The sequence below is a fragment of the Cydia splendana genome, chromosome 13 (genome assembly GCF_910591565.1).
Source record: "Cydia splendana chromosome 13, ilCydSple1.2, whole genome shotgun sequence".
NCBI lineage: Eukaryota > Metazoa > Arthropoda > Insecta > Lepidoptera > Tortricidae > Cydia > Cydia splendana.
Window position 1 is genome coordinate 5,689,709 of NC_085972.1, and position 15,043 is coordinate 5,704,751.

Sequence of the window (15,043 nt, forward strand, 5' to 3'; positions counted from 1 at the left end):
GTCAAGCAAATCTTGTCAGTAAAAAAAGGCGCGAAATTCAAATTTTCTATGGGACGATATCCCTTCGCGCCTACATTTTTCAAATTTGCCGCCTTTTTTTACTGACAAGATCTGCTTGACCAAGATAGTTGGTCCATGAGGAAAGCTTGCTTTATCCAGTTTGAAATTGGAAGAGAGTGTACATTGTAATGCACATTGGGCCTTACGAGGACAGAGAATAATTTAAAATTGAACAACGACTCAGGCAGGAAAATACCCGTCAGTTTTGTTAATATTATACCTACTTATTCTATAAAATTATTAATTATACGTGTTTTAAATTAAATAACTACCATTTCAGTTTGAATCTTCTTGCCTACCCAGGAAGGTCGATAACTGTACAAATAGTTTTGTACTTACACAAGTTATTCTTTATGTTCGTTTTTTTAGCATTAGAAATAAGGTAAACAATCTTGATGTGTCTTTTAATTGAAAAACACATTTTAAAAATAAGTTACGGCAAATATGTAACAATTATGAATCTATTAATACGATCATTTATATTCTTCTGCTTTCATAAGTAATAGTTACTGATTTTTAGGGTTCCGTACCCAATGGGTAAAACGGGACCCTATTACTAAGACTCCGCTGTCCGTCCGTCCGTCTGTCACCAGGCTGTATCTCACGAACCGTGTTGCCGCTATAACAACAAATACTAAAAACAGAATAAAATAAAGATTTAAGTTGTTTGTTGTATGGGAGTCCCTCCCATACAACAAACGTGATTTTTGACCGAACTTAAGCAACTTCGGGCGTGGTCAGTACTTGGATGGGTGACCGTTTTTTCCATTATGGTACGGAACCCTTCGTGCGCGAGTCCGACTCGCACTTGCCCGGTTTTTAAAAAGCGTTTTTCATTTAAAAGACATGTCAAGATCGTTTACCTTCTTTCAAGTTCTTTCTAATGCTAAAAAAACGAACTAGTTAGTTTTTTTCATACACAATACCCACCTACCTATTTACTATTTACGATGGTTAAAATTAAGCATAAGGAAACTAGATATCTCTATTTTCGTATGTTAAAAATCAAGAATCTAATGAACGATCACAGGTAATAATTGCGTGAGTGAGTGAGTGTGTACCTAATGTTTTCTCTAACTCCAAAGCGTTGACCTCATTATGCGATGACGTCACCTAACGGAACTGAGTTTTATCATATCGTGAAATTTGAGGTTTTAGATAAAAAGGTTACTAAATAAAACAATAAATTTGTACCAAGACTTTATTGTTCAATACCATTAATTACCCACAAGTACCTAATTCTAAAACAGGTTACAATTAAAATTCAAGTATGTCAACAGGGTCGCAGTCGGTCTTTACCTTTTAAAGTAGTTTCAATGCAAGTCAGCGTACCGAATTAAGGTCAGGAGATGAATGTGTAAGTGCAATTCACTGCAGTGGATGAATCACTACACATGCATTGCCAACTGTTTCAGTCAAAATAACATGACTTGCTCAATTTTAGCGTGGGCGAAAGTGAAGCAAACAACGATGGGTGAACACCTTTTTATTTATTCTCAATAAAACAGAATATAATTTTCACTAGCTTAAGTTAAAATGGGAATAAATCAAAGTGATTAGTATTTCATCTTTCTTGCTGCATAAACATATACATAAATATATTGTATTCAGTATTTAACTTCGGAACAAAAATGAAATTTAGTCTGAAAATAGTTTCCATATAATCTGAACTGAAAAAATTATGGTTAGTTTTGATATTTATATTTTTTAATGCTACAACAATTTTACAGAAGTCTATGAGAGTTTCTTGGCTTTCTGGTAGAGAGTATCAACAACCTTACTCATATGATGGATGGTTTCCAGAACAGTCTCATAGGTTTTCTCGAGGGGGGACTCATCAAAGACAATCAGGACACCTTCTCCTTGGTCAAGGATGCCATTCAGCTTCTTATCCAAGATCATTTGGGACAATTTCTTCTCTACTTGTACGACGGGGAGACGGATGGAGCGGGCTACATGTTCAACTTGGACACGCATGTAGGGCTCCACTATACGGCATAAGTTCTGTTCCAACATAGTATCATACAGGGCACCAAGGTGAGCTCTCACTACTGCATCTTCTTCAAGTTCCGGCTTGTAAGTTTTTAGTGCAGCTTGGAAATCAGCTAAGGATCTCTTGTGAGAAGCTGTTGCTACTGCCCTCATGGCTTCTAACTCTTTCCCGGCATGTTTGAGGGCCGCTTTGCTGCCACAGATAACAGCAACTTCTTCAGCTTGGCTCAACATAATTTTTGACAACAACATGTATTTTAGTCCCGTGAGTGCTTTGGGACTATCGGCACCATCATATCCTTCAAAGGCTTCATAAAAATATGAATATGCGGTTTTGAAGTCCCGTTCGTCGGCAGCATGCAAGATGCCAGACTGCAGGTCGAGCGCGGCCTGCATCTTCGGGGGGCAGTAGATCGCGTTGGCAGTGGTCCTAGCTGACGTTAGGGAGGCGCGCGCTTTCGGTAGATTACTGAGGGCATGGAAGGTTTTGCTCTCGAAAAGGAGCACTTCCACTAGTAAATTTTTGTCGTCTAGCTTTTTGAGCTCACGCAGCAGCGCGGTGGCGAGGTCCAGCGCCTCCGTGTACATGCCCGTGTCGTAGTAAAGCGCGATCAGCCGCGCCTCCAGCGACTGCCGCAGGAACGTGCGCCGTTCCTCTTTCGCCCATTCTATACACTCTTTACATAACTGGACTTCTATGCCGATACCCGCCTCCAAATCCAGAAAGAAGTCGACCAATGCACGCACTAGTTTCGCCGCTTTCGCCTTGCTTATCAGGCTGAGAAACGGCCGGGTGGCTTTGATCAGTTCGGCTAACTCCTTGGCCTTGCCCTCCTTTTTGTACTTCTCGCCGAGGTTCAGGATGCCCTGCTCCTTGGCCCTTATGTTTTCTTCATCGTCTTCAGGCAATTCTCCAGTACTGACCATCTTGTCGGTCATGCGGACGTCCTCCTCTCTGGTTGTTGACGACGACACACGCGAACGCTCAAATAACATCGCGCCGGCCATGATGAGGATATTTATACGCTTAAACTAAAAAAATCCTTCAAGTAAACAGTGAATTCCAGTACCACAGCACGATTTTTCCTTTGTATAATTTTTGTTATATTCGCAAAGTCATCGACGACCTCTCTTTTATTTTTTTTTTCGTAAGCAAGTCGTAGACGCTGGCTGGGTTGCCAGTCGAATTCTACAAAACTACTAAATTTTGTCTATGTCTAATGTTCATCAAAGCAATAAAAATGATATTGGGTATAATAATAATTTAAAAAATACTACAACTACATTCTCCTAGTTTTTAATCGTAATGATATTTTTTATCGATTGCTATACTGTGTTTACTGAAGTATTATTAGAACTGGTTGTAAAAAAATGTTGTTTATAAACTAATATTCTGACACTGATTTGCGTCAAAATTTTGTTAATTTATGAATGCCAATGTATTATCCTATTGGGCTACTGCTTAGTTATGATATAATGAAAATCCTGCATTATTGAGAAGCTTTCAATAACTTTTCATAATGACTTCGCAAACTAAAGTAAGTAACCAATACAACTACATTGTACCTATGGGTAAAAAGTCCCTATTTCTAATATTTGTAACACACAAGAATTATTTGCGATATTCAGATTATCACTACCACTACACCCTATTAAAACAGTACACCTTATTAAAAGTACCCCGCCGCGTCTGCCTGTTTGTATATTTGTTCGCGATTAACTCAAAAACTGCTGAACGAATTTTCATGCGGTTTTCACCTATCAATAGAGTCATTCTTGAGGAAGGTTTAGATGTATAATTTGATTAATTTGTTAACACGTGCGAAGCCGGGGCGGGTCGCTAGTTTCCAGAAAGGCGCAAGCTCTAGCTGAGATATAGGTATGGCCCATGCCATGTAGGTAAATATGTATTTCTTAGCTAGCCTGCTAGTGGTGATAGTAGAATTAAACTAATGTGTTTTTTTTTTACTAGCCTGAGTCTAATTTGTTAACCTTTCATAAGCCGGAACTAGGAGCCGCATTAGGCAGGTATACTGTAACTCTAAATAATTAGAATTTAATACGTCCCGGCATACGAGAGGTTAAACAAAGTTTTTATCCAGTACGATGTGCTACTGAAACGACAGTACCGTGACCTTAATTAAACCAAAATGATTTGTTTCAGCCAAAAATAATCGTATCCGCTACAGAAAATCCAGAAAGCGTTTGCATGCTGTTTGATATATGTAAAGAAGTCAAGCTCTATTATGAGAGTCCAGTTATTTTTCTTACCAAAACAGATTTTTCGGACAAAGCATTTAACGTCATGTGTACAGTTCACACTATTTTGAATGAGGAAAGAGATGATAAGACCAAAGGTCGGATTTTAGACTTGATTGTTGATTACCAGTTGCAATGGTTGCAATATGTTAACGCCATAGAAAACTTTGAACAACTTGTGATTGATCGAAGTTTGCCCAAAGAAGAAGTATACCAAGCAGTAAACTACACTATGGACAGTATGACCTATCGTTTAAAGCATTTCCAAAGATTCATTGAAAAGAATCGATCTGGTTTATCTAACGAAAACCATGCTATATTAAACGCAGAACTGGAAATTGTGGAAGAAATGCATAAAGAAATTGCCAAAGCCTTGGCTGACAAGTTGAAATGTTTTCGAGGTGTTCAAAGCGGTCCAGAATTCGACATTAAAATTAAATCTGAAGTCGAAGATCTGTTACAATGGTTAGATAAAATTAGCGATAACTTAGCCATTCTGCTTAGTAAATTTGTAAGTTTTAACGTGCTACATTTAAGTAGCGATTTAACAAAAACGTTACAACAAATTGTTGAAGAATTCAAAGCCGATGAGTCACCTTCAGCTAAAAAAATATTGGAAGAACTTAAAGAAAAAGGAAAAGATTTATGTTCAATGGTAAGGTCTACAGCAAGCCACGATCTTGAGATAAATAAAGTTGTAGAAAAAATAGCTGTTTTAGATGACCGTATCAAACGTTTAGAAGAAGAGAATGCACTTGCAGCGCTTGGGGCACTTCGTCACAAAAAGGAATTTCTTGAAGCAAGATTAAACTCGTTAGACAATTTAAAGACTACTTTAAAAAGCCTTCACAACTTATCAGATTACATGCCGGATATGTCATTAGAAGAGTTGTGCGAGTGTCCAGACTTCTTCCAAATGAGAATTTTTAATCATGCACTTCCATCTCCAGAGCGCGAGCGTTTGATCTCCCAGTTCTGCCACTTATGGGATATAGCCGTCAATGGGAAAAAGAAAAAATCAATCATATCAATTCTCAGTGCAACTGAGGAAAAAGAGGAATTTACTGATGACCTTGGTACATTTTATTTAGACGAATATGGTAGAAAAATATATAAGAAGCCAGATGAACCCACATTGTACCAATGTAACGAAAGTGAGATGTTGGTTCCTCTTTCTGATGATTCAGAACATGTCTATTTCTATGATGAATGTGGGAGACACTTCTTAGATCCTCGCACTAGGCAAAAGATCTACAAAGCTCATGCAACAGCAAGCGAATTCATGATGGATGGCTCTGGAGCTCTTATTAAGTTGAAGGAAATCCGCAATGACATCACGTATTACTACGACAACTTTGGGCGTTACTATATAAACGAGGAAAACAAGCGTATTTACAGGGAAGAAGACGCTACAAGTGAATATGAAAATGATGGATTTGGTAATCTTGTACGTATAAGAAGCCAATTAGATATTTTTGAACCTTGCCCCGGTGATGAAAATGTTACCGAAGATTTCAATTATTTGAAACGAAACGTTGGAGCGGCGTTGCGTGAATGTGTTGCGAAGACAATTGTTGCGCAGCCCGCAGATCCAGTGAAATATTTGTCCACATGCCTATTTAAATACAGAGACAATATTGAGCAACGAGAAAAGAGAGCTAGAGAAAAAGAACAACTGGACGTAGAAAGAGAAATACGTGCAGCTGAGGAACGCGAGGCTTTAGAGAAAGCCGCAAGAGAAGCTGCCCTCCTGATGGCGCAAGGTGGCAGTGAGGCTTCTTATGATTCGAATCTATTTAAGTACCATCATTCACACGATATTTTGTCAACAAGTTCAAAACAATAAAGCGAAAATGAAGGTTGCTTCAAGTTCAAATAAGTTACTTATTGACTGTGTGCTGTGAACCAATATCCCGATTATGCAATCGGGATATTGGTTCTTCGCAGTATGGTTGTTTTAGAAAGAAGTTCTATTTAATTTATATTTTTAATTCCTTTGCGTCGCGTATGTAATCGTATAGTTATCCAAATTGAATAAAATGAATAATTAGTATCGTTTTCGTCTCATTCGTTTTTTAACTAAACTTAACAATCCTAATTTATCCTAACTTATCTAAACTTAACTTAACCTCAGACGTTGCCGATACTGAAAACCCTTCTCCACCTGCATCAAAAATTTGGCTGCAGACTTTTCTTGGTCTAACCCTATTCAAATTTGATTCGACACACCCACTGACTTAATATTAGAAATAGACACACAGAGCGGAACAAAAATGTCAACAAAATGTGGATCAGAATGACATTAGCTGCAAATTTGCATTGATGATAAAAACGCTTACGTAAATTTTGAGTCAAGATAAATGTTTTGTACGGAAAAGAACTTACTGTCGTAAGCATTAAGTGTCAAATTTGTAAACATTATTACCAACACTGTTAAAACTTTAAGTCCGATGGCACTAAACGTAACTTCACCTTTGTATTTACGTCAAACAACGTCAAACGAGAATAATGAACGAATGGAGTCCCTTTGGTACATTTTAATAGGTATTACTGTACAGAAAAACCGAAGTAATAAATGAAACAAATTTAATTTGATCGGGAGTTCAAATAAAATTAATTCATGGTAACAACCCGTGTAAGTTATCATAAAATAAATTTATAAATTTATTATATTTTCCTTGAAATAAATTCAACTTATTAAATAACTGTGTATTTTAGATCTACATAATACTCTTCGCACTTTCGTTCTTTGCAATATAGTGCACGGGGACATTCAGGTCGCTACTGGTACTGATTGGTTATGGTCTTTATCAAAAAAATCCTGTGGTTGTCACTGTGTTCAGACAGGTTTAACATTTACAGTTAGTCGATGTAAGCCCTTATTGGTCGTGTATATGTCGGAAACAGGGAAATGCGCCGAACACACAAGTGCCGTTTTGCCTTGTTTAAAACTGCATCACCCCTATCTCTTGCTATAATAGCAGTCCACTCTGCACGTCGCATAGGTTTTCTTGGAAATCTTGAATTTAAACATAATATTATATCTTACGAATTCCATATAAAAATAAAAAAGTATTGGCCTCACATCGACTCATTAGATTTTTGTTCCTTCACATCCCTTCTTTGGTACTAACAAAATAATTTATTCAAAATCATGAAATTACCACCAGATTACATAAATAATGTAATGCTATCCAAAGAACTAACCGAAAGAAATACATTCCATGCTTTTTCCTCGTTTTATCATTGTTGTTTTTGCATATTTTTACGACCATTTTACGACATTGTTGACAACTTCACATTTGAGCGGTCCATACAAGACTAAACGAAAAAGTAACGCGTGATCTGTTTTAACGTTACTTTTGCGGGGCCATTTTTTGCGGCTGATTGGGTATCCAGTTCTTATTCTATATCAATGGACACACCGCGCGTCGCGTCGCGTCGCGTTATAATAATGTCAAATAATCTGATTCGGGCTGTCCTAAACCTTTTTTGCCACAATGTCTCATGTTAATGTTAGGACGTATGATCACTATGGCAAAATGTATTAAGGAATGCAAAAATAGGAGAAAAACCTTTAGAAATCCCGATATAAATCCGAAAATAAAAAATACACATTAGATAGATATGCAAAATCCATAGCAACAAACCTAAGACTACAGACTTTTGTATTTCAGACATTTGCAAGCATGTCTAGTCCATAACTCCATCAGTCCATATATAGATGGTCAAGCAAATCTTTTCAGTAGAAAAAGGCGCGAAATTCAATTTTTCTATGAGACGATATCCCTTCGGGCCTACATTTTTCAAATTTGCCGCCTTTTTCTACTGACAAGATCTGCTTGACCAACTATACTTACTATACTCCTTGGTTATAGTCTGGCAGTCAAGAACAAAAAAACTATGAAGAAACCTGTACTCATCCCTTTCTTTAGGGTGCTTGTGCCAGCGTAAGACAAAGACAGTATGATTCTCTCTGTTTACGTTTGACATGAGACAGTTCTTAGCCAAGTTATATAATCTGTAGGAATTTACCTTGGCAGAATAAAAACTACCATAAATAATTTAATTTTTGTCAGTAGCAACTCCACAAATTTTGACAGATGTCGGCCATATTACGATTACGAGTTGTGAATTTGACGAATTCCCTACTCCTCGATAATATCATATCATATCATTTAAGTTAAGCGAAGTAATACTTTATCAGGAAATCGTTTTAACCGTCAGAAACGGGCTGAATTTGAAACCATGTTTCGTAGAAGAAATTATGCTGGGTAGTAGTAAATTATATGTGAACAGAGTGAAAACAATTTGTGGTGTCTACGACTTCTTACAATGATTAATCTTTTAGGACAAGGTTTTCCAATATTTTATGTAAATTAGCTAGAATTAGTCGTAGTGACGTATCGGGCTTCGAATGTTTTCGTCACGTGCCGTCGCGAGGATCGTGTGTACAAATACAAGTGCGTGAATTTTGTAGGGTGTATGAATTATTGTCGTCATTTTCCTTTACTCATGGCCTTGTAGGCCGGTTAGTGCGACAGTTTCGCGATGGCTCCCAGACCGCCCGGTCCTCCGCCGCCTCCGGGCCCTCCGCCGCCGCCGGGGCCGCCTCCGCCGCCTAATTTCGGAGGTTCGTCGAAGGGAGGTTCGGGAGACAACAGGAATGCCCTGCTTAGTTCTATTAGGCAGGGGGCGAAGTTGAAAAAGGCTGTTACAGTGGATAAGAGTGGACCGTATATACCGGGGAAGGTGTCTAGTTCTGGTGGAAGTGCATCTCCGGTTGGCAATGGGGTCAAGAGTGGTGGTATGCAGAATGGTGGCAGCGCAGCGCCGCCGATGTTGGGAGGGCTGTTTGCGGGTGGAATGCCCAAGCTGAGGCCCACTGGTGGCAAATTTGGTGGTGAGTATCTTCATAAAGATAAGATTATGCTAGTTTTAAATTGGTAAAATTGTTGTCATAGAGCCGATGTTGTTTGGTACACCTCAATAATCTAAAAATTTCTGAAAATTTCATAAAAATTAGGTTTGTGTATGTGTAATTGAAAGGGTTAAGAGTATTCAGGGTATTCATCCTTGTTTGCCACCTGTATCATAATTTTTTTTATGCATTTTGCTACTTGTATAATAATAATGTCTCTAACATCTATTGTCTCTAGTTTTTATTGTTTTGAATTATTTATCTGACATCATATAAAAACAATCAAGAGGCCCTTGCTGGACTTAATAGAGAAAATATGTGATAACAACATTTTTTATATTACCTCATGCCGCCCACCATACAAAACTATAGCCAAGGAGGCTAGAATAGAGAGGAATGGAGAAGGTTGGAGGAGGCCTTTTGCCAATATGTGGCACACAGGCAGGGAAAAAAAATACGCAAAAACTGTAGAAAAAATGAAATTTACTGTCTGAAATAAAGGATTATTACATATTACATTATTACAGGTTAGAATCTTGTTGCATTTTCAATTGGGTTGAATTTCATTTGTTCAAAAAATTTACGAGACAATATGAAATGCTAACTAAATTGTTTTTAATTAAGGGTGACATTGCATCGAAACTGAGTGTACATCCTAATGTACATTGGGTGGCACGAAGTTAAATTCTTCAATAATGATATTAATTTTATACTATGAGAATTTGATTGACTAATTCTCATTTTAGTCTCATTATAAACCTAATGAGACATAGTAAAAAATCATTTTACAAGTTCAAAACTTAACTACCTGTTAATAGTTTATTACCTTTAAATGTATCTACATAACAAGTACACACTGATATGATATCTGGTATTTAATTACATTATTGATTGTTCTACACTTGGCTGCAGATAAAAGGTAGATTAATGATATCAAGTTATATTTATTATAAATATTGACTGAGAGTATGTTTATGTCATAGAACTTAGTGCTTAGGTAAATAAAGAAAATATCAGAGTATTTACATTCAAATATGAAAATATGATACTAATAAACTCATTTATTGTATAATAAGTGTTATAAAATGAATATAAAACTGAAATTAACTACAACTAATAACTAAAGCTAAAAAATTTAAAATACCTATCAAAATTTTGCGCCCTTGGTAAGGTGCCCATCATGCAGGCAGCGTTCTCGCGCTGGATTGTTATGGCCAATATGAAATGTAAAACAATAAAATAAATAACCGAAACCATTCTCAAACTTTATGGCAGGGGATTCCTTTTGGTATATTTTTTTGGCAGTTCCAAAATTGTTTACTGAGGTGCTTTGAGTAATTTTTATTTTTTACCTACTACTGGCCCTGTTTGACTGATTTTTCATTGAGTGTTGTAAAATATTGCAAGTTTAATTAACAGTATTATAGTTCGTTTTTTTAGCATTACAAATAAGGTAAACAATCTTGATGTGTCTTTTAATTGAAAAACACATTTTAAAAATAAGTTACGGCAAATATGTAACAATTATGAATCTAATACGATCATTTATATTCTTCTGCTTTCATAAGTAATAGTTACTGATTTTTAAAAGGCGTTTTTTGCAATTAAAAGACATGTCAAGATCGCTTACCTTCTTTCAAGTTCGAACTAATGCTAAAAAAAACGAACTATAGATTAAGTTCATTTTGAAACATTTACAGTTCACACCCAGTTTACATTACATCTAACTATGTTAGAATCTTTTAAAAAAGAGCCATACAAATAACAGGTGGCAGGTGACTTTAAATTAAAATACCTGAGAGACCGAGCTTTGCTCGGAAAAGACCTGACTAGTTCGTTTTTCGCCCCCGAAAACCCCCATATAGCAAATTTCATCAAAATCGTTAGAGCCGTTTCCGATATCCCCAAAATAAATATATATACAAGAATTGCTCATTTAAAGGTTGTCTGCTTCTTTGCCTCCTATGTCATAAAAAACCGGGCAAGTGCGAGTCGGACTCGCGCACGAAGGGTTCCGTACCATAATGCAAAAAAACAGCAAATGCAAACGGTCACCCATCCAAGTACCAACCCCGCCCGACGTTGCTTAACTTCGGTCAAAAATCACGTTTGTTGTATGGGAGCCGCACTTAAATCTTTATTTTATTCTGTTTTTAGTATTTGTTGTTATAGCGGCAACAGAAATACATCATCTGTGAAAATTTCAACTATCACGGTTCGTGAGATACAGCCTGGTGACAGACGGACGGACGGACGGACGGACAGCGGAGTCTTAGTAATAGGGTCCCGTTTTACCCTTTGGGTACGGAACCCTAAAAAAGCTCGTCATTTTGTACTAAAACATATGAAGCATTTTATTATAAGTACTTACATCATATTAAATATGCCTAAGTATAATAGATTTTTTTTATTTAATAATATTTATAACTCGTAAACACATATAAAGGTTTTATAATGTAATATGGTAAACTGATGGAAAACCATAATATCACATTAGGCATTATTATTTCATTCCCAATATGGTCATTTGAGGTATTGTTAATTTCCTTAAATATCATGTTATCCTTATGGTATCGCTAAATAGCCTCAAATTACTAGTACCAAAATGTAGACCTTATCAAACCACTATTATTTTACTGTAGTACGGCTTCCATCCCATTCTCACACTATTTCCCATTTCTTTTAATATTTCCTATAATTTTCCCAAAGTAAAATATAAATGTTAATAATTGATAATTGCTTGACTAACAAATGAAATATGTTCTTACACACTTAACAACTTTAAAAAGTTAATCGAAAATACCTATTAAGTATTTCATGTGCCTACCAGCGAAAAGCACATAAATAACGAATACTTACGATAAATCTTGATTTTGGGCAAACAGGACTTGTGACAGCATGTATGATATAACATGTTACGTATACGAGATATGTAAATAATATAGACTGTCAACCACAATACAAGTGCTTGTGCAAAATGCGCGTTCCTTATTATTGTGGTAGATAGCGCCCGTGACGCAGTTAGTGAGGTCTCAGATCCATATAGGATATTAGTCTTATTTCCACATGATGTTTTTCTTTAAATAACACCCGAAGAGCCCCTGATAGGTAAATATATAGGGTGGCCAGTAATTAATTTGTACAAACGTTCGTTTCGTTTTCGAGCAAAACTTGATATTATATATTGGTGCGGTTTTGTAGCCCGCTATCTTACCTCTTTGCTACCGAAGTTCACGTTATTGACAACATTGCAAACGTTCCATACTTTGCGTTCCATCAGTCTTGGTTGTCTTTACTGTGTACTCGTCTCTTGTATAATCTTATAATTAATGAAATACAATACGACGGCAGTTCGTTAAATACGTAACCTGAATTAATACGGATAAAACTGGTTACGGGCCCAGATTTCTACAAGATCCTGCGGATCTGATAAGGAGGTTGGGATCGGACATGTTAACGTGCTCACAAATATTTGAACACCCCTCTATTGAAAAGACATGTAGGTATGTCTATGTCATCATTTTTGGGGTCGTTCATTAATTGCATCACACAAAATTTCGATTTTAGCCCCCCTCCCCCTCCTCAAAAGATAGGCTTTCAAGCGCCTCTTGCACCATCCCACTAACCCGGGGTTAACCGTTTAAACCGTTAACCCAAGTGTCAAATTGTACTGGTAACCATGGTAATTCCAGGTTTATCCGTTTAACCCCGGGTTAGTGAATGGTGCAAGTGGCCCTAATAAGTACTGTCACACTTGGCTTGGCATGACCCCCGCTGTTGCTGTGACGTAATATGTGGATGAACCCTTTTCATGCCATAATAAATCTGCATTTGACTCATAAGAAACATAACAACAATAAGAAGTGTAAAAGCAAACTTTGAATGGAATGGATACATAACTATTTTAATGGGTTAAGATGAAGAAAAAGGTTTTGCCTTTTTAACTAAAACTCAAGCTCCGAAATAAGATCTCATTTATCGAGAAAAATTACCTCAAGGTCATGGGCCTTTATCACAACATTTTATAATTGAAAAAAAAAAGTTAGGTTTAGTGCAAAATTGCATACAAATTTCATATTGTCATAATTATAACAGTCGCGTAAAAGGTCGCGTACGTCCGCAGTACAAACAGCAACACTCCTAACTGTACATTTGTGGACCTTATTACCAAAGGCATAAGGTACCGATGTACAGTTAACAGTGTGGGCGATAGTACGAACGGAACTAATCATTTGCGGTAAACTGGGGCACACAGCACGCAGGATGCTAGCTAGGATGCGCCTGGGCCATGTCATCTGGCACAAAACGGTGACCCGTCAGGCTAAAGCAGCGGTCGGCAACCTTTTAGCAGCCAAGGGCCACGTAGTAGTTACCGAAGTTGGCGCGGGCCGCACTTTGTTACTATTTATGATTTTATCAGACGTTGTCTTTTGTAAATCGTCAGGTGACAAGCAAAACTCACTTATTATAGTTGAATCATCGAGAGCGTGGAATTGCATATGTAGTAGTATTGTTTGTTTACAGGCATCCTATATTTGAATTTTCTATTTTCTTGTACTATCAGCATACAACCACTACAAATGCAATTCCATCTTCTCGATAATTCAACTATACTAAAAAAATGTTAAACAAAAATCGACCTTCTTTTAGTACTAATATGGTTCACTATGGCTAATATGAACTTGTGGTGGTAATTAGTGAGTTTTGCTTGTCACCTGACGAAATATGACATACAAAATAGCCAGGGAGGCTCGCGGGCCGCAAGTAAAACTATGAACTGGACACACATTGCGTTTCTTTTTATTAGGATTAAAAAGAACTTCTCAGAAGTAAATGCAAATAAGTGATTTGTTTGTATGTGTATGTAAGCATGAAGTTCCAATGAGGCACTGCATGCCGTAAAATTATTAGTAGGTACCTGACTACCTCATAATCGTAATAACATGAAACTTATCTGTTATCATATCCCTATAGATCCCTAGATATTAAAATGGCAAACACACACATAAACAACAAAACCCTAACAAAATGATCGTCCCAATGTTTACCGAGAGCCAAAACAATTTGTTCCAATTTTAAACATTAGAAACCTCCCGCAGTGCAAGTGAAAATCGACTGTTCCGTACCATCGTGCACTATTAACTTACAATTGTAAACCTTAAGCCAAAGATATAAAGTTCATCAATGGTCAGCAAAGCACAACGGAACTGACGGTTGCCAATGAAGTAGGGCGCGAGGATGCGATTAGGACTGCGTACCATCACACATTGTTCACTGATCATTCGTAAACCGTATTACGAAGGTATAAGGTTCACTTACGGTGTCCATCGGTCAGTTAAAAGTGTTGCTTGTGTTTGGTACCAACAGCAAAAAAAGCCGACCATAGATGGGTCTTATGTCGTTGCAGTAGGGCTCACGAACGGGCAGACTATCGAATATGTACCGGCGAATTTGTATGCGTTACGTTTACGACGTTCGAACATTCCATGAGAGGTTAAACGCCCTTTCGTTGTGAATTTTATTTTGATTGTATACATATTGATCTGTTTGAATTGACTTTTCAGAAAAGCTTTGGCTTAGAATTACTGGAACCAATGGAACCAAATGACATTCTCAGTATTTCTCAGGTCAAAACTATTATACTACCTACCTACTCGTACACTAGGGACCTTAACCCTTTTTAGGGTTTCGTACCCAAAAGGTAAAAACAGGGCCCTATTACTAACACTCCACTGTCCGTCTGTCCGTCCGTCCGCCCGTCTGTCTGTCGCCAGGCTGTATCTCATGAACCGTGATAGCTAGAACATTGAG

The 15,043-nt window shown here is 37.2% G+C and overlaps 3 protein-coding genes across 3 annotated transcripts in view; 2 read left to right on the plus strand and 1 right to left on the minus strand.

The window, feature by feature from the left end:
* Positions 1-1,249: 1,249 nt before the first annotated feature.
* Positions 1,250-3,218, minus strand: LOC134795971 (26S proteasome non-ATPase regulatory subunit 11). Its single transcript, XM_063767864.1, has one exon. The coding sequence runs from the start codon at positions 3,058-3,060 to the stop codon at positions 1,795-1,797; it is 1,266 nt and encodes a 421-aa protein (XP_063623934.1). The 5' UTR covers positions 3,061-3,218; the 3' UTR covers positions 1,250-1,794.
* Positions 3,219-3,497: 279 nt separating this feature from the next.
* LOC134795972 (uncharacterized) lies at positions 3,498-6,350 on the plus strand. Its single transcript, XM_063767866.1, has 2 exons — positions 3,498-3,590; positions 4,217-6,350. The coding sequence occupies exons 1-2, from the start codon at positions 3,573-3,575 to the stop codon at positions 6,155-6,157; spliced, it is 1,959 nt and encodes a 652-aa protein (XP_063623936.1). The 5' UTR covers positions 3,498-3,572; the 3' UTR covers positions 6,158-6,350.
* Positions 6,351-8,433: 2,083 nt separating this feature from the next.
* LOC134796366 (WAS/WASL-interacting protein family member 3-like) overlaps positions 8,434-15,043 on the plus strand; it is a 35,642-nt gene continuing 29,032 nt past the window's right edge. Inside the window, exon 1 of the mRNA XM_063768538.1 lies at positions 8,434-9,214. Within this exon, the coding sequence (XP_063624608.1) occupies positions 8,863-9,214 (352 nt within the window). The 5' untranslated portion in view covers positions 8,434-8,862. The remainder of the gene's footprint in view (positions 9,215-15,043) is intronic.